Raw genomic sequence first — 26,104 nt, forward strand, 5'->3', positions numbered from 1 at the left:
ATTAAAATACATCTTCAATTTTTTATGTTGCTCTATAAATCGATATATCCAAAGCTTTTCAATAGCGTTTCCTTTTTTCGATTCAAAGATATAATTCATTATATCTTCCATCTTCTTAAATTTTGAAAAGAAACCTTTCGAATCTATATCAAAAATACATAAAATAATCACTTGCTCTTTTATTTAAAAAGTTTTAGATTTCATAATCGAAATTCAATTATAAAAGTTGTTTTATTTATTCTTTGAATAAATATTCAATATATAATGTTATATAGCTTAAAAGTTTATTGAACTCGAAGTTTTTTGTCTTTTTCGATAGCTTCGGTAGCTAAAAGTATTTTCCCTTCTTTATTATTCGATTATATAATAAATAGTTGATAAATCAAATATTAAAATATAATGGTTCGAGAAAATAGAATTATAATAAACAATTATTATCCTTTTATTAATAATAGTAAAAGAATCTCTCAATTTAAAATAAAAAAAATCTAAATAATCTTATTAACTTACATGTTAGTTATTTTCTACATTAAAACGCCGTTATTTAAAATATATTTATATTTTCTTAAAGAAAAACTGTCAAAAATATATATTGTCTATTGTAATAAAAGATTTCTAAATAATTTAGAAAGATTTAAGAGCCGTATTTTATTAAAATCATATAATTAAATAAATAACTGGAGAACATATTATTAATTATCAGGCTTCACAGTAAGATTCTGTTTAATATATAAGCATTCAATTTTTGTAATTTTAAAGATTTTAAACGCAATAGGTTTTAAAAGTTAATTAATTTAAATAAACTTACACGGAATTATGTTTTATTGCTTTTCGATATAATTACTAAAATGAAACTATAAAATTCAATTAACGTAAATACAAAATAATCTTATTGAAAATAGTAATAATTTTTAGAGCAAGTGGTATACTGTCTTATATTTAAAGGACTGTATAATATAAAATTCGATAAAATTGTTGATAAGTTGTATTAATAACAATATTATAATACATAATTGTTTAATTTTATATTGATATTTGTATGTTATTATTCTGAAATGATGAATAATAAATGTATTTTTTAACTAAATATATCTTTATTAATTATAAAACAAAAAAATCATCTTAATTTATCTCATTTCTTCTGGGGTTTTTAAACTATATAATTTCATTGATAATCGAAAGTTTTGAGACCCTAAAATGAGAGGTTAAAATCTAAAAAAATAGCTTGAAATCTACTTGATATTATTAATTAGTATTGTTAAAAGAATAATGATAATAAAGTAATATATAAATATAAAAGATTATTTACAACTGATTTAGAATACAAAATATCAGGTACTCGTAGTTGTCATTAAAGGATTATCAATCCGAGTTTTGTTGTATTAGTGCTTTTAAATAGATCAGTCTTATAATAAATGAGATATTTTAATAGGAAAACATTGCGTACAAGCAAAGTATGATTATTAGAAGAGAATCATAAATACAATCAAAAAAATCAAAGCCTCTTATTAAATTATCAATTAATACAAATTAGATTCTAGCTTAAAAACATGCTTATTAAATATGAATAATATCATTGCAAAAGAGATGTAAAAACTATTAGAATTTTATATTAAAAGATTAAAACATTATTTTAAAAATTAATCTATTTAATTAAAATGACTCAAACAAAGCAGTTTTCATTTCATTCAATCTTATTCTAAAATAAGCTACTTATATTATAATTTGATTTCGTAGAACAAATTGAACAATGATAAAATACTTTATTCAGGCTTTATATAATTGGTTTAATATTTTCAATTCATTCTTACATACAGGTATGAATCTCCTTTTAAAGTATTGTGTTATATAAAATCAATAAAAGTAATGAGTCTCTTTTGAAAAAAAAAAAACATCCAGAATTTGAGGGAAAACTGTAATTTACTAGTCAAATTTAATCAATCACGTCAACGAAAAATATGAAAATCTTTCTCTAAAATGAATCAAACAATTAGTTTAGTCTATCATAAAGAAATAAAAAATTTCTATGAGTTCTTAATTGTTGTAAGTTCATAAATCTTTTCGCTATAATCACAGAAATATACTTATTAAATAAAATAATTGTAATAAAGGCAATAGATATTTTTGAAAACATTTATTTAAATTTGGTTATATCTAATTCAAAGCCGTTCAGAGATCTCGAAGTTTTGAAGGGAAAAAAGAATTTATCCACTCACTGAAACAGGACAATCTCAAATCTCCAATAAATAGCCGTTATATGTATCTATAAACTATAAGTTATTCGACTCACAGTTACTGCATACAAGGATATTGATCTCTGTATTTGTTTTAATGACAATATTCCATTTACAATGAAGATTCCCTTGAAATTAATGTAAACAATAATAATGTTCTTGATCTGTATTATCTTATTAGATTCAAACAAATTAACAAGCTCAGTATTATGCTCTTTAATCTTTTATTCATTATTCAATTGACAACAATTTCAATATTCTATACAATATGTCTGAGTTCTAAATGTAAATTAGGTATGAAAATTTGAATTTTGTTTATTATCCAATAATGATAGAAGAGAGTCTATATATACATTTGATATCTTGATTTGTAAGGTTAGATAAATATAGTATAAACTTGATTCTCTCAAATATTGTCTTCATTAATATTATTGAGCAGGACTAATATAAGAATTTTAATTATCAAATGGAAATAACTACTATGTCACATTAGGATATAATACATTTTAAAAAATGACATTTTAAAGTCCTTGAAAATGTTAAAAATGAAAACAATATAATATATTTTTTGAATCATTTTTCATTTTTTAATATAATAATACACAATTAAAGTTCAAGTAGGTTCATACTATTCTACTATTTAAGCTACAATGTTCTTATTATACTTTTAAATTTAAATTCCAATGAATCCGCTTCTATTTTAGATTTTAGTTTTAATAAGCTGGATTCTATTTTGACTTGTAATTGTAAGTTTTTACTTGTAGTAAAATAAGGTCATGTAATCAATGAGATTGATATATTATCCTGGATTTGAAATGGTTTTTGATATATTGGTTTTTATCTTATAAAGATAGATATATTCTTAAATGAATTTCCTAGTATGTTTTCTATAATTTTATTTTCATATAAATTAAATCAGATATTCCGTATCAGAGTTAGATATCATTGATTTGATCTGTTATTTATCATTTTTATTTCTCAATAAAGATTTATTACGATTATTTAAGAAATAATATTCAACATTCTAGAAATCATTTGTGTAGCAGTAGGTAGTATTATTATTGTTGAAGTTTCTTTTTTTATAAACAATTTCGTTTTTGATATATATAGTTAATATAAAAATTTTATGGATTATCTCGTTCATTAAGATAATTTTATTTTCTGTATTTTTTCGAGTATTTTTTTCAACATTATTATAAAACGTTCTTTATTATGATTCATTCAAAGTTGAAGATAAGAATCATTGTATTTTGTATCTAAACCAAATTTAATGTTGTTCACAAAATTGAAGTTTCTGGATAAGTTTCTTCTGGCATGATCATTGAGACTATTGAAAGAAAAATATCTTAAATAATAGTAGGCTTTTATAAATGACTAACTGGTTTCTAATCGGGAAAAGCGAATTGTCTTTGTGAGATTTGGTAGTAGATTGATTTAACGATTTTTATTAAAAAAAAATATCTGAACCTCACTAATAATACTATAAACTTTTGGAAAACTCAAAAGGGTTTAATATCGTTGAATCGTTATTGATTTGTTGTATAGAACTATATAAATCTTTCTAAAATCGTCCAAAAATTGAACGCTGTGTATTAAAAATGGACTTGACTTGTAGTGAAATGTACCTAATAATTTTAATAGATTTCATATTCAAAAATCTATAGAATTAGTTCGCTTTTTAGGGATATTCGTTTTTTCAACTAGGAACTAGCTGGCTGCTTGAAAAGTCGACTATTACTTTCAAAATCATTTAATATTTTTAAGAATATAAACATAATATTATGTATGATTATTATTATTTACGGAATTTTGAAACGCTCAATTTGATATAAATATTATTTAAGTTTAAATTTACGTTTTTATGATTTGATGTCATTAATCTTTTTTTTCAAAGCTGTATCTACAAAAATACAAGGATTTATATAATATTGAGATCAAATTTTGAGAATGTAAAAGTTGGGACCATCACTCACTACACACTAAGTAAAAATACACCAAAAGCTATCATTTATTCAATTTTCAAGTTCCTTACTAATTCAATATAATATCAAAAGAAAACCGTAAATTTAAATACACAAATTCAAACACGAAAGCATTCAAATTATTTTAAATTTTTATAGATACTTAGCGATTTATAAATCCTATAAAATTAGCCTATTTTTTTTAATAAAAAAATCAGCTTCAATATTTAATAATAACCTTGACTTTATGACAATGTTCTTTTGAAACAATTAAAATATTAATAATATGGCCAGTATTCTAATATTGATATTAGAGACTATATACATATAATAATTCAATCCATAACACGTAAGTAGTTATAGTTTAAAAACAAAGTTTGATTTCAGATTCTAAAATTTATGTAAAGAAATGTGATTTCTTTACATCCTTTCTTCAAACGAAAAAATCCAATTGAAATATGTATGACAAATTTCATTTAATTTTGGATTTTACTGTATACATGGTTAATAAATTTGTTAAAACAAGTATTAGTCTCAAATTTTTTTATAAGTATAGTAAGTATTTTCAATAAGATAATTCTAATAATAATAAAGAGATCAAATTAGATATAAGTATGAAAAGAACTCAAAATAATAACAAAGTTAACCAGACATTTAATCATTATAAATTAAATTTTGATTTAATATTATTTTTTGTTAAACATGAGTGATATTTGAAGAAAAAATAGAAAAAAAATTGAATACCTATATAAAAAAATTAGAATTTTTGAATGATTAAAATAAATTAGATGTTTAAAAATGATTGTAATTTATTTTGTTTGTAAAAACTGAACACAATATTATGGAGCTCTATAATCATTTATTAAAAATCAATGATAAACAGGTTTTAGAACATTCCAAGGTTTTTTATCTTTAGAAACTGATTAATCGAAAACATAAATATAAACGCTCTATATATCAAATATTAGAAAATTAAAAGTCAAGAAGTGGAATGTAAATACGGTGATTATAAAATATTACTATTTCCGTAGTTCTATAGTAAATCACTCATGTATTACTGAAAGTAAGTTTAATTAATCTTAGATTATTGAAATAAATCCAAATCTACTTTCACATTATTCAGATTTTATAACTACAATTTTAAAAGTATTATTCAAATTTCCAAAGAATGTTCCAAGATTTAAATACAAAATATCATACGATAAATTAAACTTAATAATTCGAAATTTGAATTCGAGTTTTTTTTTAAGAAAGTCTATGACGAGAATTTTGATTCTGTAGTTTGAATTGGAAGTTAAAACTTAAGATTCAAAAGAATTATTTAGTAAACTAGAACTTATAAAAAGTTAAAATATATTATAAAATTCAATCTATTAGAATTTAAATTTAAATAATATTAGAATGAATTTAAATCAATTTTAACAATACAAAAATAATATTATGCATTTTCAAGAATATCAAAATAATTTGTTGTGATCAATAATTCCTCATTTATTCATTATTTTTAAAAAAAAACTAGGATTATTAACAGTTTTCTAATTAATATTCCAGATTTGTCAACAAATCTTTATTGAAGATAAAGATGAAACAAATTTTCTTTTAATATATTAAATTAATTTGAACACAGATTTTAACTCAGAATCTGGCTTAATTTTTGATCTTGATTAAAAATATCCGAACATTTTCCACTTTAATAATTTTTAGATTTAATGAATTGCTTTTTATTAATTATATCGCTAATGTTTTTAATCGAAATTTACATGCATACCAAGAAAAGTGTACAAATTCCGATTTTAATTTTAAAATTATAAGATTTTTCAAATAGATTTATAAATTTAATGAATTTCAAATTTAGCAAATAGAATGATTTCGAGTTTTTGTTTATGCTTAGAGTAAGTAATAAGTGAAAATTATAGATTGTATATTTAAATGTAATTCCATTTCAGAATTCAAATTTAGATTTATTACATTTAGATTTCAAGTTTCAAAAAATATCCTAGTATATTATACATAAGAAACATATGACTATTACAACTAATTTAATATTTGATTTATTAAAAGAATCTGTTTAACAACTCATAAGTTTTTTTTTTAAGATTTATTTAGATTTTCATAATTTGTAATAAGTCTGTTCGAAACTTTCTGATTCGAATAATAACTCTAGATTAAAATTGAAATTAAGATAAATTTTGATATTATTGTTAAAAAAATATATAGGGGTTTTATAGATTATAATGATTCAATAAAAATTAAGATTTATCTTAATAAAATTGAAACTAAAAGTATAAAACATAGAGATATTATACTGTTTTATTATTGTACAATACACAGTACGTACTTTTCCAAAATGATAAAAGTAATAAAAATACAAATATTTTTTATTTTTTATTTGTATGAGAAAATCTGGTTTTTATAGGGATTCTATTACATCTATTATAAGAGTGCGATTAGCTGTAATTGGAACTCTTATAACTTAATCTTGTTTGATTTTATGAATTCATTAAGTTATACCATATGATCTGTATTTCTATTATGATGATAGTGTCTTAATTCATAGAAAATTAATTAAGTTTCAAGGAAAAATACGTTTAAAATTCATTTTAAACATTCAATAGATCTTATCTACGATTTCATTTTGAATTCAATCACAAATAGAGATAACAGCTGCTTACATACAAATGAAGGGCCTACTCAGATAGATATATATCAATCACTTTTCATTACAGGTCTACGATCTTAAAGCAATATAATAAGTTGGCTAGTAGTTATAATAATAATATTCAAGCTACGAGTCGAAGACATAGCTGAGAACCGAAGCCCAAAGTATACGAGAGTTTGTTTGCTTGGTCTTGTTTTATGATGCTTCTATCACAGCGCATTTCGTTGGTCATGGTTATAGAAAGTATTCTGTAAGGCACGGCGAAAATAATGACTACATTCCAAAAGCTCTTTTCTTCTCCTGAAAGCAGATCTCACTGGGCTAGCAATTCTCACAGTCTTCCGGATCCCTTCATTCCTTTTCAAGACTCTCAAGAATCCCGGGCGGGGCTCTATGTGAAAGCTTGTCAGTCATCTATCGATTTCTGCTTGTACGCTCTCGTCACGGCTAGAGACACTCACGATTATGATTTGGACATGTTTGAACCTCAAGTCGCCGGGTCCAGTCCTGACTATCTCGTATCGCGCTGCCCACTCTTGCATATTTACCGGTTCGTCGGATATCTTATACCCAACGGTCCCGTAACACATCAGGTTCATATCATCTGACCCAAAAGTGAAGATCCTCACGACTGGATGCTCACGGTGTGGAATGTTGGCAAAAAGCTTTTTGCGAAATGAGATAATTTCTACATGGCTGGGTTAGTTAATCAATGAACAGAATGACTAAAGACAAGGAACCGACCGTCACGCCCCACGCTTTGCTCCTCTGCAAGTTCATACGTGCCATCGTTCACAAAGAGCTCTGCGAATTCCTGTTCATCTTCACTTTTATTTAGTAGACGCGTAACATGTATCAAGAGTAACATACTTGCTTCGTGATCATTGTGCGAAGACGACGCGTTGGAGAGCTGGAAATATTTTTCTAGTAATGCCTTGACTTCTGGCGAGACATTGTCTGGGAAAGCGTCCGGGTGAATCACCATTTTTCAAGATGTAAAAATCTTTAATGTTATAGAGAATGAAGTCGATTGAAAGCCAGCTGGGACGACGAGACGGAAAGTTGAGAGTTACCTAGGTCGTATTTATATAGACCCTTACATGCTCACATATCGTGAACGCCCAGTTTTTGCTGCAACCTGTTCGCCACATTCTGGCCGAGGAAGCTACACACCATGCTGACAACTTCCAGGATTCTGCACCAAAGAAGAAGGAGAAGGAGCCTCTTGGTATTGGTTTTGCTATTGTCGACGGAGTAGCTGAATACTACATGCATATAATCGTATGCAACTGTCAGAATGAGGAGTATGTTTCGGACTGTCTTCCCCCGGACTTCTGTATTGGGGCAGGAGATTGACAGCATCTTTTTGATCGACCAGAATAACATATATGTGTTCGATGGATTTTGCGTATTGATATGCGTTGCGCAATGTCAGAATAACCAAAAGAGTAATTTCTAATTTCTAATCTATAATGTAGATAATCCTTCATGATTGATAGATAAGCGCACGAAAAGCTTCTGGGAAAGCTTAGAAAGTTCTGATTTGACACTAGATTTCGAACTTTCCAAATATTGGTCAAAGTTGTGTGTCTAACTGCGGTGTTGGGATGGTAATATCTGTAACAATGGTCTCGAGTGTATAAGATGTCATAGATGTGCTTGATATGAGGCTCTACTGCTCGCGTGAATTAGTTTTGATTAATACTATGGACTTGAAATACACACGGCACTCCATTTTCCAAGCATGTTCATATGTGCTACCAAAGCTATGGATTCGTGGTCCTTGTCTCGCAGTGAAAGTCATGTTCTGAAGGAGATACATCTTAGATGTGATTGCTGCTATCTTTGCTCTCCAAATTTTGAGAGGTGTCTACAAAAGGTTTAAATCAATCATCTGTATTTGTCATGGTTGGGACACCAGATGTGAAATTATAACCATTTAGCTGCATATCTAATCCTTGAGTACAGAAAAGCCCTATTCTAACTAAATGGCATCTCCATTCTTTTCTCAGCCACTAATACTTTCCAAATCGATCTTTTGATGTATCTTAGGAGCCCAGATTGGGGAAAGTCGGCGTAGATGCATCGCCATCCTCCAAACATTTATATAGGTATCGCTTCTGCACATCATGTAAAGGCGAGCTCGGCGTGAGCTGGCCGAGGTATTCATGTCAGCAACAATATCCGACTTCCATAAACACTCCTAGAAATTGTTGAAGACGTATTAATTATGTCATCATATCACGCATACGTGCTTCCTATTCATTCGATTTAGTATCACTCGAACTCTTAGGATAGATAGAATGATCTATAGCCAGTGGCAAATTTTTCTTGAAATTCGACAGATAAGTCCAAGGCACAACGACAAGTGATATGCTATGACTTTCCACCACTGGAAGACGCCAGACTATACGCCATTATCTCTGTCGCAATCGAGAGATCACATTCCTGTCGCCTGCAGATTCTCAGACTTGACTCGAAAATCATTGCCTGTCGTTGAAAATGCGGGTGTTAACCATACTTCTGTACATAAAACTAGCGAGAAAACAAGTAGTTGGAAGTCACGCACCTACAAAAGCTTGTGATATGTATCGTCCTCAATTGGTAGGTAAGTGTAAGGACTTGAGCCAAAGCCGAAAAGGGGCTTTTGCACCTTCAAGTATCCGGCCACTTTGGCCCAATCCGGTCACGCCAAACCAGATAACCTATTGGCACTGACACAACTAATGCTTTGCTTCTGTGTGGGTACTCTCATCTATCCAGGAGCAATTTTGACCGTGTGGTATGTCGGTGATATCTTGCAGTAGAATCTGCAACGAACAGAACACCCAGAGCATGACAGATGAATAATCTGATCATCAACAATATATGCCAGTTTCCAGAGAGATTTATCTTGCCGACGCCGGTCGACTCTTCTACTTGGTTAGTAGACTCTCTTCCAACATGTCGTAATTTGATTTCCTCATTGATCTCAGCAAAAAGAATGGACGCTCCTCCTGATCCTGTCTCGTCATCTGTTCGAGGATTTCAAATCGTCCAGTCGCCCCTTGAGACAAAATCCGACCCTGGATATATGCACCGATGACAACTCTGGCTACTGTACAATTTTCGTGCAGAACTTGATGTCCGACAAGCATAATCTTCATGCTGAGTGTCCATCATCTATCGAATATAAGGGTTCGTGGATGATCACGTACCTTACTATTCGGGCTCACCGGAAACGGAGAGCCTGTAGATCTGAGTACAATTATTCCTCGATATAATATGATGAATCCAATGCACAGGAGTAGTCACAGGAGCTGAGAAATCCGACTTCTTGGTATCAACCTTGTGATATTCACGTAGCTCGCGACGCAATCCTTGATGCAACGGCAGAACCACGCCTAATATGTTTGAGGTCCGTGAGAGGCATTTTAAAGATTGTACCTACACTGAAAGATGACCGGAACCATCGGATTCCCGAGATACAATTCTAACTTTGACCTGCACTTCCATCAAACTTGTTTTCAAGTGTCCGTAGGATGTTGGGTTAGCTACCGGTAGATGGGCCGTTTCGATGAAGCAATGCAACGGATCGTAACATTGAATTTGCGAGGAGATTCAAATATGTTCTCGCTGCCGAAGAGACAAGATTCGATCTGTGTCCTAAATGACTACGACATTCAGACGGCCCATAATCCCACAGTCTGCCCTTATAGATGAAATGCAGACTGACAGTCGTATTTATGTTGGGGTTACTCAATGCCCAAGCACGCCATCTTGAGAGTGGGTAAGAGCAGGTATCTGTTCATGCAAGCAGGTCCCAGCTTATCCATTCGACGGCATCGAGCGCAGCCAAGAGGGCTCTTTGACGTTCATCTCGACGAGACTACCTAGGTGAGCATGCTCTTCTTGGTTCTAAATAGGAGCTAGGGCGGAAGTGCAGCTAGTAGGTAGTAGTCGAGGTAGTTGAGCAATCCAATATTTACTGCTAGCGATAGTTAGATGCCGGTAGTCAATATAAGAATCCCGTACTAAGAAGGCAGTCACTATACTAATAGGCGTGCTAATTTTGAAAGAGGCTCTCAATGAGGCAATGAGGATTACACACTACTCTAGTACGGAGCAAATCATTATACATACATGTATAAATAAATAAAATAAAATAAAATAAAATAAAATAAAATAGGTAAACAAACAAACAAAAAAACAAACAAACAAACATAAACCTACTCGAGTATTCTCGATTAGACAATTAGAATTCTCGAACAATAGAAGCCGGAGCTCGAGTTCCTCGATCTTTACCTACCTGAAGTCTCTCGATCAGAAGAGTGTCAAATTCCTATGATATCAATGATTATTGAGGATATATTTACAAAATCAAATCTCTTCAATGAATCTCTATCTACCTAAGCAAGTCAATTATGATTGATTACAATTATCGTTGTTGCACGGAATCCAGTCGCATTTGGTCCCGGTCACTCGTAACAGCAACCACATCGGTATTTCGTAGATTCCCGAGTATTGCCTTTACATACCTAAGGAACTTTAAATCCCCCCAACAACAGAATTGACGACAGAATTACTACCATTACAAGTGAAAACACTCCATGGTACCCAAATACAACAGTCTCATATAGCCATTTGATCGCAACTCGCATCTTTCATCTACAAAATGTCGTTTGGAGGGGACATCGGACTCGATACAACATCGTCGTCCAATGCTGCTGGTAATGGCGGCAACCAGGGCGAGACAACTGGAAGACCTGCCACCCCTCAAGATGCAACCGCAAAAGCAGTTCAAGATGTCACAAGCTCGGAGGTGAGTGACTTGCCAGAGGTTCTTCCATTTGTTGTAGGAAAGCTAACCGTGTCCATGACGTTAGATTGGAATATCAACCTTGTTAACCCGACTGAAACAAAGTATTGCTTCCGCAAAGGTATTTCTCTGACTTTCAATGCCTGCGTGGATATGGAGCTGACGTTTGCGGAACAGGAATTCGCACTTTTCCTCAAGAAACGGTCCATCATGGAAGAGGAACATTCGAACGGTTTAAAAAAGCTGTGTAAGGCAACCGGGGATAATATTCGCAGACCAGAGCATCGACACGGATCGTTTCTACAGTCATACGAAGAGGTCCTCATTATACACGAGCGAATGGCCGAGAATGGGGCTCAATTTGGCGTGTCTCTACATCAGATGCATGAGGATCTTATCGAAATGGCTTCGAACATAGAGAAGGGCAGAAAGCATTGGAAGAATACTGGGTTGGCAGCAGAACAACGTGCTGCTGATACCGAAGCTGCCATGAAGAAGTCGAAGGCGAAGTACGACTCTCTGGCAGACGAGTATGATAGAGCTCGCACTGGGGACAGGCAACCAGGAAAGATTTTTGGCCTCAAGGGCCCCAAATCGGCAGCGCAACATGAAGAGGACCTTCTTCGCAAAGTCCAGGCTGCCGATGCAGATTATGCGTCCAAGGTACAAGCTGCGCAAAGCCAACGAACCGAGCTCTGGTCAAAATCAAGACCTGAGGCTGTGAAAGCTCTAGAAGATCTCATTCAAGAATGCGACTCTGCATTGACATTGCAGATGCAGAAGTTTGGTAAGGCATGAAAGCTCAGCAACACTACGCATAACACTAATTGTATTGAACAGCATCCTTTAACGAAAAGCTACTTTTGAGCAATGGCTTGAATATAAGCCCTATCAAAGGAAAAGAGCAAGGGACATTAAATCGCAGTCTCCGTGAAGTTGTTCACGCAATTGATAATGTTAAAGACCTGAGCAACTACATCAGTAGCTTCTCTGGTAACATGCAGTCCCGGATCACGGAAATCAAATATGAGCGTAATCCGGTTAGCTATGAAGATTCCTAATTGCATTTATTTACGCCCGGCTAATTTTAATACAGGTTTTGCAACCCGCACAAAATACCGCTCAGCGACAATCGGATCCCAACGCTCTCCAAGCTCGACAAGGACCCGTAATACCACCACAGCCATCTCACCAAGTTCATATGAGCCAACCTTTTAATCAAAGCAGTCCCCCAACTCACCAGCGCGAAAGAAGCTTTAGCCATGGCCCATCTCTTTCGCAACACATCGTTGCACCTGTTGTATCGCCCACTAACCCAATATCCACCTCTCCCGACTTCAATACCTGGTCACCTCGTGCAGATGGCCCCCCCCAGATATCAACCTTGCCATTTCAGCCACAACCTCAAAACGAGACACCAATACAACAGACACCACAAAACCCTACAACGCATGCACCAGTGTCCCATGGCCCATCCTCGGCACCACTATTCGGAGCGGGATCGGCTCCAGCTCCAGGCAACAGCACTCATCTAGCACCTTTGAAACCAGTGTTTGGACTCAGCCTCGAGGAACTCTTTGACAGAGATGGCTCTGCTGTTCCAATGATTGTCTACCAGTGTATTCAAGCAGTTGACCTCTTTGGGCTCGAGGTCGAAGGAATATACCGGCTATCTGGTACCGCATCTCATATAATGAAGATCAAGGCAATGTTCGATAACGGCAAGTTGGACAATTTGGTTGGTTTTTTGAGGCAATCTTGCTAACAATCCGCAGACGCATCTAAGGTGGACTTCCGTAACCCGGAAAGCTTCTTTCACGATGTCAATAGTGTGGCTGGTCTTCTCAAACAGTTCTTCCGCGAACTCCCAGACCCTTTATTGACTATCGAGCAATATCCTGCATTTATCGAGGCTGCAAGTAAGTTATCTTTAAGATTTACGCATTTGACCGTTTTCCTACTAACGTAAGCACAGAGCATGATGATGAAATAGTCCGTCGCGACTCTCTACATGCGATCATCAATGGCCTTCCTGATCCCAATTACGCTACTCTTCGAGCCTTGACTTTACATTTAAATAGAGTACAGGAGAGTTCGGCATCTAACAGGATGACTGCAAGCAACTTGGCCATAGTATTTGGCCCTACACTCATGGGTGCTAATTCAGGACCGAACATGTCAGATGCTGGGTGGCAGGTTCGTGTCGTTGACACTATTTTGAAAAACACTTATCAGATATTTGACGACGACTGAGGCGAAGAAGATTGTCGATTGACTTGAAGAGTTCTTAACGAGATACCATAGCTGCTCATATTATGAACCTGCCTTTGGAACAGAAACAAGGGCAGGGAATTCCTAGCATCAGACCTCTATTTGCCGACAAGACATTCTAAAGAAAGTACATGCCACTGTATTTCGAATACTATTATTGTAAGGCACGGGCCTGTTGACAAATATTTACGGTCTATCAAGCGAGTGTACGTCAGGGGGTGGTCTACACCACGATCGATTTTGTAGGGTCATGTGCTCAGCTCTGATGCCAGTATTGGTGCAACTATTGAATCAAAAGGGTACCAAGGTTTCAATACTCGTTAATTTTGGATCACGAAAAGATCATGTAGGGCGTCATTTTCAGTCCACTGTAGATGTAAAACAGTGTGGGGCAGTCCTAATTGAATACATTATTGATTTAAAATAAGCTCTTCATGTATCTACCATTTGGTTCAATCGAGGGCGATTTGTGATAAAATTATAAACAGAACCGACCCTTAGTTGACTCCTTTCCTGCTTGCAAACAATGTCAAACTAAGACTTGTATCATTCTCTCCCATATTAGCACTTGGTTCTCCTAGCATCTCCCAACGTTTCATTGTAAAAGGAAATGACTGGCGGCTCGAATCCCTTGCGTGATCTGTGTTTGTATTACTGATATTCCTTCCAGCAGCTGTAGCTTTTGTGCCGGATTGATAAATGTGCAGCCAGTCAGATGGCGGTGCCATGATACTATAAATATAGCTAGTGATTGGGTTCGAGGCTGTATCTCGGAAGTTTCGACTGCATTGCTGACGAATATCGTCAGGGAGGACATCTACCATATTTAGAATAAGGTCGAAGCACTGCTGTAATGGTAGATGTTGGGTTTTTGTATTAGCTTTGAAACGATATAAATCCAAAAAGATTGCTGTCAAACATAGAATTGCTCTTCCCCGATGTTCATTTCCGACTTTTGAAGGTTCTAATGCTACTGTTTGAGAGGTTGTGAAAGATAATAGCAATGGTAGCCACTTCGTAAGGTACGTAACCTTACAGCTGTTTGGCTGTGCGCTGGCAAAACATTGCGAGGCGTTGTTAAGTAAAGTCACAACTTCTGGAAAGCAACTTTGCGAACTATGTGACGTGTTGATTTTCTCAGTATATATCTTGTCAATAGTCAAATCGAGGATGACCATCAAGCTTTCTGCTTTCGACAACTGGTGCTCTTCCTCTAAAATATCATAATAGCCCGATGCTTTGGCAGCATGAAAGAGCCGAAGCAATTGGGTTTCAGCACCACGTCGTAAATGGTGTACGGCAGTCAAATCCAATGATGGTACAATACAAGCCCATGTCGTACCTCCCGCCATTATAGCAGACTCAACGGCACGGTCAAGGTCGTCGAGATGAGGAGAGACCATGTTTCGTGAGATGGCTTGGGGAACCTTTCCCGAGCGAAAGGTGGAGGCCACCTTCAGTTGGCAAAATGGAAGATTAAGATAATTCGCAGATTTCAATGCATCGCCCACTGAAATATCGAAAGTCTCTATATGATACGTAGGCACAAGAAGCTTGTTAATCGAGGCACCCAATACTTTCGAAGCTTCTTGGTTGGCAGTTCCTGATAACAAAGGATGTACCATAATTCTGCCGATCATATCGCCGCCAACCAAGACTAGTGTCTGAAGCAAGTCATGCATGGCTGAGCTACCCAAGATATTCAAAGTTTGAAAAGTGATAGGTTGCATATTGTGGACAGCTGCTGAGCATGCCTCGATTGCGGATCGGATAACCGTTAATGTAAGTTCAGGGTTGTCAATAGGCATACGACTTTGCACAATCCGGACGCGATATGCTTCGTCTGAGGTCAAGATCTCCGGTAGGCTGAGTGGGGTCGCAATTAAAGCCAATAGTTCCATGGACACTGTCGTGCTTGAGTTGGAATCGTCCTTTTCACTCTTTAAGCTGGCATCAACTAGATCTTTCATGGAAAAACAACCCAGTCCTATCATCGGGCCCCAGATTTTCACCATGCTGGGCCGTTGTTCCGACTTCTGAATATAGGGCAGCCAGCTAGCCATCAATAAATCAAATGGCTGAGGATTGAAATCTCTTAAAGTTGTCAACAATGATACACACTTTCGCTGCTGTTCTGGTGACTTATCCAACGAGATCGATAAATGATGAGTTACTCTTTGGAAAAGCCGTTCCATGGTTCCTCGATCGATACTTGTACCATTAGCAAGAAGCTTCTCGATTTCATCTACGAATTCAACCTCGTTGTTTTGTGAACCGCCTGCCACATGATCTGATACCGGAGAACAAGCGTCGGCGACACACTTTCTATCGCTCAGAGCAAGTTGGCGAGCGAGTTGCGCGGTAAGCAGTTGATGCTCGGGCATTTTGAATGAAAGATCTAACAAGGATCCTAAAACAGCTCGTGGCATAATGTCACGATCATCTGCAAACGAGCGTGCACGATTAATGAGGACATCAAATAGGTCCTTGGTTGCTCCAATCCCAGCAAATACCTCGGCGTGTAAATTAAGTGTGTCGGCGCACGACGAGATAGTTTGAGGATCAGCTGAGGCCGTGGCAATCTTTATCACTTCGGCTAGAATAGTGAAATCATCTACAGATTCCAGGAAGTCTCGCACCATGACAAACGCAGCCGCCGTGAGTCCACAAGCATCATGAGCTGCAGGTGATGGATTGCCCCATTGATTTAATGGTTTGCTTGACGGCAGCATCTGTAGTTCAACTTCTCGAAGAAGCCAAGACCCAATGTGGGATTTGCTTGTGCGATTCAGCGATTGAATATCATCTAAGTCTCTGAAGTACCGGTCTACTTGAGGCAATCGCCGTTCTGAAGCTATTGGCATCATTCGAAAGGCGTTGCTTATATTGGAAATGCTAGCCGCTACCTTGCGGTCCTCAGTGTCTATTGGGTATTCGGCACGATAAAGTAAAGACCTGCGCAACCCAGCCATTTCTTCGCTCAAATTTTGGATTGGCAGTTCTGCAAGAAGCCTCGTTCCACAAGGACCGTCTGGTGCCAGGTCGGAATGATCGTGTATACCACCACGGCTAATCAACCACTGAAGATATGTCGGGATACAAAAGTCGTTCGATCTCACTAGCTCGGAAACAAGGTGATAAAACGAAGCCTTGTTACGCCCAATTTCGCAAGCACTGGAATCAAGGAACGATAGCGTGACCGCAGTCGTGTCTGTGCCTAGTCTTCTCCAAGCCCGTATAATACGAGCACCAATAAATACTTTTGCATGCCCGGGTCTGTAACATGATGTCGACCAATCCAAAATTGCATGAACAAGGGCCGTCTTGTCATCATCAAGTTGCCAGCAGATATCTATGATCTCGGGTGTGAACAGGGCGAAAAGTGACTTGTCTAGTATATCAAAAAGGCGTTGTTGAGGAGGATGCTGTGCTTCAGGAGCCAGAGTAGTAAGTCGCATGTTGCGGCGATTGATCTCGTCCCAAACAGATATGGGAAGCTCGTCCGAGTAGCTGAGGTAAGCATGTAGGACCTCCCTGTGCTTGGACCAAATCTCGGGAGAGACAAAGTTGTCCGGATTTAAAGTCATCAATTTAGTTAGAAGTATGCGTAGACGACCAATCAAAGGTCCCAATATATCAGCATCTGGATGTTTGATTGTCTAAGGAGAAATGCTGTCAGCTGTGTATGAGGGACAAATGAATATTGATGTCATACCTCCGAAAAGCGATTCAACAAAACAGTTGTGAATCGTCGTCCGAACCTCCGATACTTCAAAATATCTTCCCAATACATTTGGGCAATCAATAGCCACATTGGTAATTTTGCTTGAGAAGTCGTCTCTAGGGAAGATAATATCCAATCTATGTAATGCTCGCGATCCAGAAGGCATTCAGCATGAAAATGGGCCGCCAAACGAATCCTATCATGTTCGTAAGTAAATGCGCAAGGACTGGAGAGAGATATACTTACGCATAATAGATCCTGCGACGAAAGTCCTTTTCTCCACACGACCCAATAATGTTTTCCAACACTTGTTCAACAGAAACCGTGAAATCTCGCACCCATTTCGCTTCTCCTCCCATAGCAAAGGCACCACCTGCACCTTTTCTCTTGAAAGACCGCAGTTCATTTGCACCAACACATTTGGCTAACCAGACAGCCCGCTCGATGGGAATGTTCTTATTGAGGGCGTGTTCCAAGAGTACTTTGCCTCTAATTCCATGAGGAATCGATCGACTGAGGCGACGGAGTGATATGGTCGGGTTAGCTAGATCTTTAAGCCATATCTCTCTCTTTGTATCTGTAACCGTTACACGCGGCGGAGGCTTGAAGGTTGAGTCGGCTGTGATATTTCCATGGGCCCTTCGCTGAGCTAGAACGCTTGTAAATAACGAGGATAATGTTTGCAGGCCACTTTTGTGTTTTAAAGATGGGTATATGGAGGCTTTCGCGGAACCTGTCTCATTTTGTGACATTTGCGACTTGTCGAAGAAGCCTTGGCGGATGACAGGCTCGGAGAACTGATCTTCTGCATGATTGCCGTTCCACGGAAAGAAATCTGCATGGCCTATTGAAAAGTTAAAAGAGATATCATAGTATGGGGATATTGCCTATCCATGGCTGGGCATACCATTCGGTGAATAAGAAGGTGCGGCCAAAGGAACCTCTAAAACAAAAGGCTTTGGGCGAGCATCTCTCTTTCCGGTAGGCCCAATCGATGGGCTCGGCCTGCCAAGAGAAGGGGGAGGATGCTGTCCGGGCCTAACAGGAAAAGCAAACGGTTTTGCAGGTGTTTGGCTGTGGGTTTGATCGGATAGTAAAATGGATTTTGAAGCTCTCATGCGAAGTATATCGGAGTGAAGTTGCGGCCGACCGCGCGAAGGCAAAGACTGCCTATTTGATATCGAATTCGAAGGGGCCAAGCTTGATTCATCCGCCTGAACAGAACTTCTTGAATCATTTGAAATTTCCTGCTTCAAGCGCGACCCTCCGGCTCTCGAGGTTTGCCCATAACGGGCCGATGTAGAATCCGGCACGTCAAGCGTTAAGTCTATGAGCGCTTCATTGTGCCTTCGAGTTGGAGAAGTAGACGATAAGCTCCTCTGAGGAGAGGGCCTCGAGGTAATATTTGAATTCAATGACCTTTGCGACTGTCGTTGGGCTTGTGACCCAACGAGGGGTTTTGTGGTCATGATTGCGCCATTCCGTGGCCGACACCTGCGACTTTAATGTAATCAGATTCTAATAATGAACAGGCTGCGCAAGTGATGTATGAGATGTGCCGTGTGTACAGAGAGATTTTACAATTATATTTGGGTTATCAGGACCCAAAAGTGATTGAATTGGGTCGAAAATCGCCGCAGGAGATTTGATGATTAGATGATATGATAGGGTATTGGTACGTCGCACAGGCGCAGTTTCTCTCTTGGTAGAAGCTAAGGCTATAATCGTGTCAAAGCGACGATGGGTGTAGAAGTATCTTGTCGTTTTATGGTATTATGTTCAGCTATGTCGTCGTACACTGCAGGATAGCATAGGTATTGTATGGATGAAGATATACAGCAGAGAAGGATGGCCGGAAATAATGTGTTTAGATGAGGCGAGGTGGGTGTGAGCGGAACAGAGTGAGAGAGACAGGTACAGAGACCCAAAAAGTCAAAAAGTGATCGTGTACGGTCCGTGTTCGTAGTTTGGTACCCCGGATTGGTCGAGCCAATTCTACCTGGACAGGTCAGATCTTATTAACCCATGTGCATGCCTAGCTCTAGCTTCACATGAAATGACAAACCTAGAGCACAGTCTCTCACACTATCTCGAACCCAAAATCTGCCAGACTTCATCAATTACGTTGTGCAAAGAAGCATCCAGATATATCGCACATTGTTAATCATACCAACCACACGACCACCCCATTCAACAAACATGGCGGCCGGAAAGGACATGCGGAGAGGTGATCTCAGTATGTGTTTATTCATTGCCAATTCTTGCTCTACATCTGATAAATATGTGATCTTACACACAAGTACTGACAGCTCACCTCAAGTTATTCCCTACCAAGTTCCAGCTGTAAAAGAATCTCCCAGCGATTTCAGTGGCACGTTAGGTAGCACTCTACCAATGGCAGCAATGTTCACTCGCAACAAGCTCATCGGATGGTGCGTCGATTCAATGGACAAGATTGGTATCCATCCTTATATATGCTAACTAACAACAGGGCTTCGGTTCTTTTCGCCATTCAAAATTGGTTAGGTGAATCTCCAGAGACGAGAAAGACCTCCTCCCAGCCGGCATACTTCTCGGTGGGAATGTCACGTAAGATATATTTGTTTTCTCACATTTGCATTGACAACCCATACTAATCTCCTTGTGCTGCAGTGATGGCTCTTGTTATTGTAAGTTCATTCACAAACCCACCATGGAGGTAACACTTGGCTAATTTACGCTCCCCAGACTTATCTTCCAATGTTTCTCCCTCCACCTCCCGCTGCCCCAGTAGCCCAATCAGCATAATAGTCGCAGATTACGAATGGATCACAGAAGCAACTTCCGTATGGACGATAACTGGTTACACGGATAGAAGTGTTCATGGGGTAGAGCCCCTATCGAGAACTCATGGCATATAGTGCGCATTCGAAGAGCGGAGACGAAAATGAGAACGGTGATGTCTGTAATGAATGGGGATCAGGCGATGATAGATCGGTAGGAAAGAGCGTGAGGGGAAAAGCCTGACATTGTAGTCAATGGTGACTTCTTCAAGTATTAATTAACATATTGGTATTGGAGCAAGGGTTGAAGCATTGGTAGGTGGTAAATCAGCAAAGTGTACCATTTGCTTGTACATATAATCGACATGGACTAATTGCAATCTATTTTCTTTTCGCAAGTGTGTAGGAGTGTCTGTAGGGAAGTGATTGAATTAAGCTTTTATGAAGACGAATCAATATGCATATTGGATAGGAAGCAGTATGCGAAACTGTAAGATCTTACAATGTTCAACGGATACCTAGGTGGTAGTGCAACAGAGACAACAAAGTATCAATTTCAGGAAATCGACGATAGCTATGTGGCATGGAAATATGTAGGAAACATCGAAGAATGTCCAGTTTACCGAGCATATACTGTACATACTGGATGCACACATCGATACTCCGTGCTATATGGCTGACACGGTGATACTGTATCAAGTATTCACCAGGTTACATTTGGCTTTTCGTAGCTTCACAACTGCAGGTGCTTATCTCTCTCTATCTACTGTCTTGACGATGGCTCGGGGACGCACTCCATCCATCCACTTGAGAAGACAATACAGCGAACGGCGGTGCTGACTAATCACTGGACCCCTGATACTCCTCTAAAGCGGCAGTGGTCACGTACCAATTATTCATCATTCTGGAAGGAGTCATTGGAGAAAAAGAGTCATTTGGATGACTCTTTTTTACACCAGACTTGCCACTTTAACTGTATTTGTACGACACTTACCCAATTTGATCATTGAGCTTCGCCCCGCCTCTCTTGCCACAAATCACAAAACCCCCCCGTTTAATTTAAACAACAAAACCGACCGCCTTTCTTACATTACAACACTACATAACCCTTCCAAAACCACCAATATCTAAATCACCCCACCTCGAACTCGAACTCGAACTCGAAATCAAATCCATTTACATCCCTTTACAAAGTCTATATCCTTTCCATCAACTTTATCAAATAGTATCTCAGTCCCACAGATACCAGGCACACTCGAGTTTATGTCCATCGAAAATCTCAAGACGATCGGTACGCGCCCTCCCTCTTCCCCCTTTTACTCTCAGCTTTAAGAAGTAGACATCACGAGAAGACTCTTGCGCATACACTTTCATCTACATACCTACAACTGATGATTCCCATGTCCATCTTTCATCGCCTTTGGTGCTTTCACTAACCATCTCCTATAGACTCCTTCGCTGAAGCCGATGCCGCCGGAGATCCAGGACCAGACCAAGGCTCAGGGGAGACAAAGTCGTCGTTGAACGCGAACGGTTCCTCCCCTATCGCAACATCCAAGCCAGCAAAGTCCGCAAAGGCCGCTCCTGGTGGAACTCAAATTGAGAACTTGAAAGTCTTTGGTGAGGAAATCAATCTATGTTATCGTGGCACATTCTCATTGTCATCTGTCGATTAAATCAATCACATCTCGGCATGAGTTGTCTCTCGTTACATAAATCTCTATTACATATTCTAACATTGGCGCGAATATAGATCCTTTCGCCGAAGCCGACGAAGAACCCGGAGACCAAAAGGCCGCAGAATATATCCATATTCGTATCCAACGTATGTCAACTCTTTTCACACCCCTTAAAATTGGGCCAAAAACATAAAAGCGAGGCTTGCACACTGATCACTGACAATCTTAATTACAGAGCGTAATGGACGAAAGACTTTGACCACCGTTCAAGGACTTCCCAAGAAATTTGACCAGAAGAAGATTCTCAAGGTTATCAAGAAGAAGTTTGGTAAGTCTCATACAAGACAAACAACGAGGTATCGATTACTAATGTCGTGTGTAACAGCTTGCAATGGCACCATTGTCAACGATGTCATCATGGGTGACGTGATCCAGCTTCAAGGAGACCAGCGCAAAGATGTGCAAGAATTCCTTACTGGTAAAGATGGCTTAGAGCTTGAGGCCAAGACCATCAAGGTAAGATAACAATGTCACAAGACTTGTCATGTTCCTTCCAATCTAATTCTACTTCAGGTCCACGGTTTCTAAAATCGTCAGTCACACGTTACGAGCTATCGCGGCCTTGTAAGCTCCCATCACCATATGTGGTTGCTTGCATGCTCAATCTATACCATCGCTGCGAAAGACTCTATAAACATGTCGGCGAGATATTCCCAATCATCCCCCGCATTCAACACAGAAAGCGCTGGGCGGTAATAAGGGAGGGCTTTGCATATGAATGTTCCAACTTTGCTATTTCTATCATAGCGGGGTCTTCATTCTTTTTCTTTTCACGCTATTCAGATCAGAATGCTCAGTGCACCTGGCTGTAAATTTCATCCGATATGCCTCATTGGCGTAGTAAAGATATCAATTCATAAAGGCATATGGGCCCATTACATGTCTCCATTCTTCATTTGAGTTGCATGCCTGTGAATAGTGACTATCATATTTATTGAATGTCTTATACTGTAACTATCAAATTCATCCCTATCTTGACATACCCCCAGATCTCTTCCATATGCAGAATCAAGGGTAGCGGTGGAAGATCCGTCCTTGAAAGGTACAACTGAGATAGTAAACTGACCATGCTAATGAAACTTGCGATTGAAAAAACAGAAATCGACAAGGAAGTCTCCTTCCGTATCGCAAGTCGTGGATGAGTCAAGTGGTAGAGAAATGTTAGTGTCTGTATTATGGTCAGAAAACGCGGAAGAGTATCAAGTGACGGCACGTACACTAGCTATACAAATCCAAGCCGGCAGCAGTAAGCGTGGATCGCCCGAACCCCCTGATAGATAGAGAATCCACGATGTGGTGTATGCATTTATCAAGTTGATGGTGAGTAGACGGACAATCGTTGCTGTGTGATAGTTAGTCAAGTTTTCCATCATTTCTATGAAAATGCCCATACCTTGAGGAGTGTAGTTAAGTAACCTGATATGTTAAGTATTTAGTTACATGATATGTTCTAGCTTCAGGTCGTGCCTTTAGGAAATGAGCGGTGTTGAAAGATTGCACATACCATCTAGACATTAAACAATCCGTAAAGAAGAAGGCAAGATACGCGGATGAGAAACACTTTTGAGCGTATTAGCATTTGTTTTATCTCGGCATATGTATGATGTCTCCTGTCACAAATTGGGAGGCTTTCGAGTTGTCTTGAGAAATTCATCCATACCCACTGATTTCAAAAGTTAGCACTGAAAGGACAACGGCACCAGACCCTTCTTTCCGCAAGATAGAACATTTGCTCACCAGAACAGCCAAAAAGACTTCAACAACCCTAAATCTTTTTTCGATGGTCCATCTTGCTTCTACAGCGTTCATTTCATCCCACAGCAACTCCCTCATAAAAGTTAATGCACATCGTGACCCCCACCAGATCGCCGGAGCGATACTAAGCAATCTACAAAAGAGGAGCGGGAAATGCCAAACTCTAGCTACACCAAGAAGTACGGCGACACGAGGGTGTAGGACGGAAGTTTTGCCTTCTGGGTCGGCGGGGTGCAGGTTCGGTTTGTAGGGAGGTGTAGATATGGTGGTAGGTGGGATTTCAGAGGGGGACGCAGGAAAGGGGGCTTGGTGCGAACGACGCCGGGTGGAAGCCAGAAGGAGGAGTGTTTACGGCATATGCTGCCGCTTTGCAATAGCTGGGAATGCAAGAGGTACTTGGGTGAGGGGTTTCCTACTGGAATATTATGTCAGTAGATGAGACAAGGTGTGCGCAGCTGGTTTGGGCAGAACAAATCAAAATCTCGTACTCCAAAGACGATTGGGACAAATATTAGCAATTGGCAGAATAGCCTAAATTCGATGTAAAATCAATGGTAGTTGGAAGTATACCCAGGTAGATTCTTCCAAGAAAGTATAACGGGCAAGCAAGGCCACCCAATTCCATCTCTCGTTCAGCCTCGTCAATCTGTCTTTCTAAGCCGCACAGCCACATTCAGCCACCAAGGCTGTCGGAATATTCTCTCGTTATCAAAAAAGTTACAGCGTTTTGACGGTATGAGGGGTGCCATCTTTACGAGAAACCTCCCACGCAGTTTTCTGCTTTTTGTCTCTCCCCCTTCGAATTGATACGGCTTCGATGGCTCAAGTTCTCCGCAGACATGTCTTCCCCACCCCTCGGAGTCCCTTCTCCCTCTCCAACCCTCGATATTTCTCCGTCATAACCCCCCGACAAGCATCTCCCGCCAATCCTGCGCAGCACCCCGATCGTAGAATGCGCATGCAAGCTATGGGGGGAACGCGAATGGCAACCGACGTTGGCCTTCTACCTAGTACGTCCGTCTCAATTAACCCCTGCGCCTCCTGAACTCTCGATCTAACAAATTCCAAGATACTTTCATAGCAGCTAGCAGCCCCTCTCTGTTTAGACACCCCAAAGGACTTTTGAAATTCCAATGGCAGAGACTCAAGATCCGATTCTGGGATACCGTTGCCACTATTGCGTTCAAATGGATGTCTCCTAAAACCGGGCGTGTACGAAGAAAGGTGCAACTGAAGCGCGGTTCGATAGTACCCGCAGCCGAAGCTCTGTACAGAGAAATGTACCAAAATTTTGCTGCTGGCGATATTGGACGCTTGCGCAGAATGTGTGCCGATGGACTTTTGGAGAGTTTTGCGCAGCGCATAGCTTCGAGGCCACGAGGGCAAAAGGTGACATGGAACCTTGTGAAGATGAACCGAAGACCTAAGATTATGTCGACCAAGGCCGTCATGATACCCGGAGGCGATGGCAATGTGATACGACAAGCGGTGGTCAGAATTTCCAGTAGACAAAAGATGACATTGAGGGATAACAAAGGAAAGGAGCTGCCAGGGAGCACTGAGAAGGACGTCGTAGAGTATGTGGTTGTGCAGAAGATCTATAGAAATTGGCAAGACCCAGAATGGCAGGTCTGGGGTACAACGAGGGGGACTACGTTGAAGGATCTTGATGAATGGGAGAAGATGGCCTAGGAGTGAGAGTTGGTGATTTCAGAGCTGTACAATATGCATCTGTCTGTCTCAGTGTAAAATATTGGTGGGGGTTAGCTACTTGTATTGTACATAAATCCCCCTTTCAAAGTTCTTACAAGCGACTAAAATATTTAAAACCTCACTCGACGTGAGTGAGTATGAAATATCATGGCTCACCGCAACGGTCTACTGGAGGGACGTGTAAGATACTTGGGGCTAAGCATATTGCTCTCACAAAAGAGGCTGTCATGACGAACTGGAGTACAATCAAGACAGCAGTTCTCTAGATCTAAGACGTAGACAGCTTTGAGCCCGGGACAGATAGGAAATTACTTTAGTGACAGCAGAGACTGGTCCAGTGGCTTCCATCTTCCAGAACATGCGCTTATCATTTCCGCCTCTCTCCCCCCTTTCATATCCTTCAATCATCCTCTAACAACATCCTCGCATCCTCTTCGTCTAAAATCATCTTTTACCACCACAAACCTCCAATGCTCTTCCACAGCCTT

At 38.6% G+C, this 26,104-nt stretch overlaps 7 protein-coding genes across 8 annotated transcripts; 4 read left to right on the forward strand and 3 right to left on the reverse strand.

The window, feature by feature from the left end:
• Positions 1-6,922: 6,922 nt before the first annotated feature.
• Positions 6,923-8,056, reverse strand: BCIN_01g02010 (hypothetical protein). Its single transcript, XM_024690281.1, has 4 exons — positions 7,725-8,056; positions 7,599-7,676; positions 7,316-7,542; positions 6,923-7,245 (listed from the first exon to the last, which is right to left on the reverse strand). The coding sequence occupies exons 1-4, from the start codon at positions 7,837-7,839 to the stop codon at positions 7,225-7,227; spliced, it is 441 nt and encodes a 146-aa protein (XP_024546049.1). The 5' UTR covers positions 7,840-8,056; the 3' UTR covers positions 6,923-7,224.
• A 3,012-nt stretch (positions 8,057-11,068) lies between these two features.
• On the forward strand, positions 11,069-14,268 carry Bcrgd1. The gene is made up of 7 exons (XM_024690282.1): positions 11,069-11,655; positions 11,720-11,773; positions 11,830-12,439; positions 12,493-12,692; positions 12,749-13,373; positions 13,428-13,571; positions 13,628-14,268. The coding sequence occupies exons 1-7, from the start codon at positions 11,509-11,511 to the stop codon at positions 13,903-13,905; spliced, it is 2,058 nt and encodes a 685-aa protein (XP_024546050.1). The 5' UTR covers positions 11,069-11,508; the 3' UTR covers positions 13,906-14,268.
• A 40-nt stretch (positions 14,269-14,308) lies between these two features.
• Bcsrb8 lies at positions 14,309-19,573 on the reverse strand. The gene is made up of 4 exons (XM_024690283.1): positions 18,555-19,573; positions 17,894-18,491; positions 17,639-17,843; positions 14,309-17,582 (listed from the first exon to the last, which is right to left on the reverse strand). The coding sequence occupies exons 1-4, from the start codon at positions 19,114-19,116 to the stop codon at positions 14,421-14,423; spliced, it is 4,527 nt and encodes a 1,508-aa protein (XP_024546051.1). The 5' UTR covers positions 19,117-19,573; the 3' UTR covers positions 14,309-14,420.
• A 51-nt stretch (positions 19,574-19,624) lies between these two features.
• Positions 19,625-20,871, forward strand: BCIN_01g02040 (hypothetical protein). The gene is made up of 5 exons (XM_001546375.2): positions 19,625-19,883; positions 19,968-20,079; positions 20,139-20,236; positions 20,300-20,316; positions 20,375-20,871. The coding sequence occupies exons 1-5, from the start codon at positions 19,847-19,849 to the stop codon at positions 20,432-20,434; spliced, it is 324 nt and encodes a 107-aa protein (XP_001546425.1). The 5' UTR covers positions 19,625-19,846; the 3' UTR covers positions 20,435-20,871.
• Positions 20,872-21,417: 546 nt separating this feature from the next.
• BCIN_01g02050 (hypothetical protein) lies at positions 21,418-23,028 on the forward strand. The gene is made up of 6 exons (XM_001546377.2): positions 21,418-21,700; positions 21,859-22,029; positions 22,163-22,234; positions 22,324-22,416; positions 22,474-22,604; positions 22,662-23,028. The coding sequence occupies exons 1-6, from the start codon at positions 21,673-21,675 to the stop codon at positions 22,674-22,676; spliced, it is 510 nt and encodes a 169-aa protein (XP_001546427.1). The 5' UTR covers positions 21,418-21,672; the 3' UTR covers positions 22,677-23,028.
• Positions 23,029-23,045: 17 nt separating this feature from the next.
• Positions 23,046-24,489, reverse strand: BCIN_01g02060 (hypothetical protein). Of its 2 annotated transcripts, XM_024690284.1 has the most exons (7): positions 24,392-24,489; positions 23,886-24,318; positions 23,809-23,811; positions 23,653-23,708; positions 23,542-23,564; positions 23,366-23,490; positions 23,046-23,316 (listed from the first exon to the last, which is right to left on the reverse strand). In XM_024690284.1, the coding sequence occupies exons 2-7, from the start codon at positions 23,979-23,981 to the stop codon at positions 23,092-23,094; spliced, it is 528 nt and encodes a 175-aa protein (XP_024546053.1). In that variant the 5' UTR covers positions 23,982-24,318; positions 24,392-24,489; the 3' UTR covers positions 23,046-23,091. The 2 variants fall into 2 exon arrangements, with proteins under 2 accessions (XP_024546053.1, XP_024546052.1); XM_024690285.1 differs by lacking the exon at positions 23,542-23,564.
• Positions 24,490-24,635: 146 nt separating this feature from the next.
• On the forward strand, positions 24,636-26,097 carry BCIN_01g02070 (hypothetical protein). The gene is made up of 2 exons (XM_024690286.1): positions 24,636-24,913; positions 24,973-26,097. The coding sequence occupies exons 1-2, from the start codon at positions 24,721-24,723 to the stop codon at positions 25,593-25,595; spliced, it is 816 nt and encodes a 271-aa protein (XP_024546054.1). The 5' UTR covers positions 24,636-24,720; the 3' UTR covers positions 25,596-26,097.
• The last annotated feature ends 7 nt before the right edge of the window (positions 26,098-26,104 follow it).

This window comes from Botrytis cinerea, chromosome 1, assembly GCF_000143535.2.
Source record: "Botrytis cinerea B05.10 chromosome 1, complete sequence".
Lineage (NCBI taxonomy): Eukaryota > Fungi > Ascomycota > Leotiomycetes > Helotiales > Sclerotiniaceae > Botrytis > Botrytis cinerea.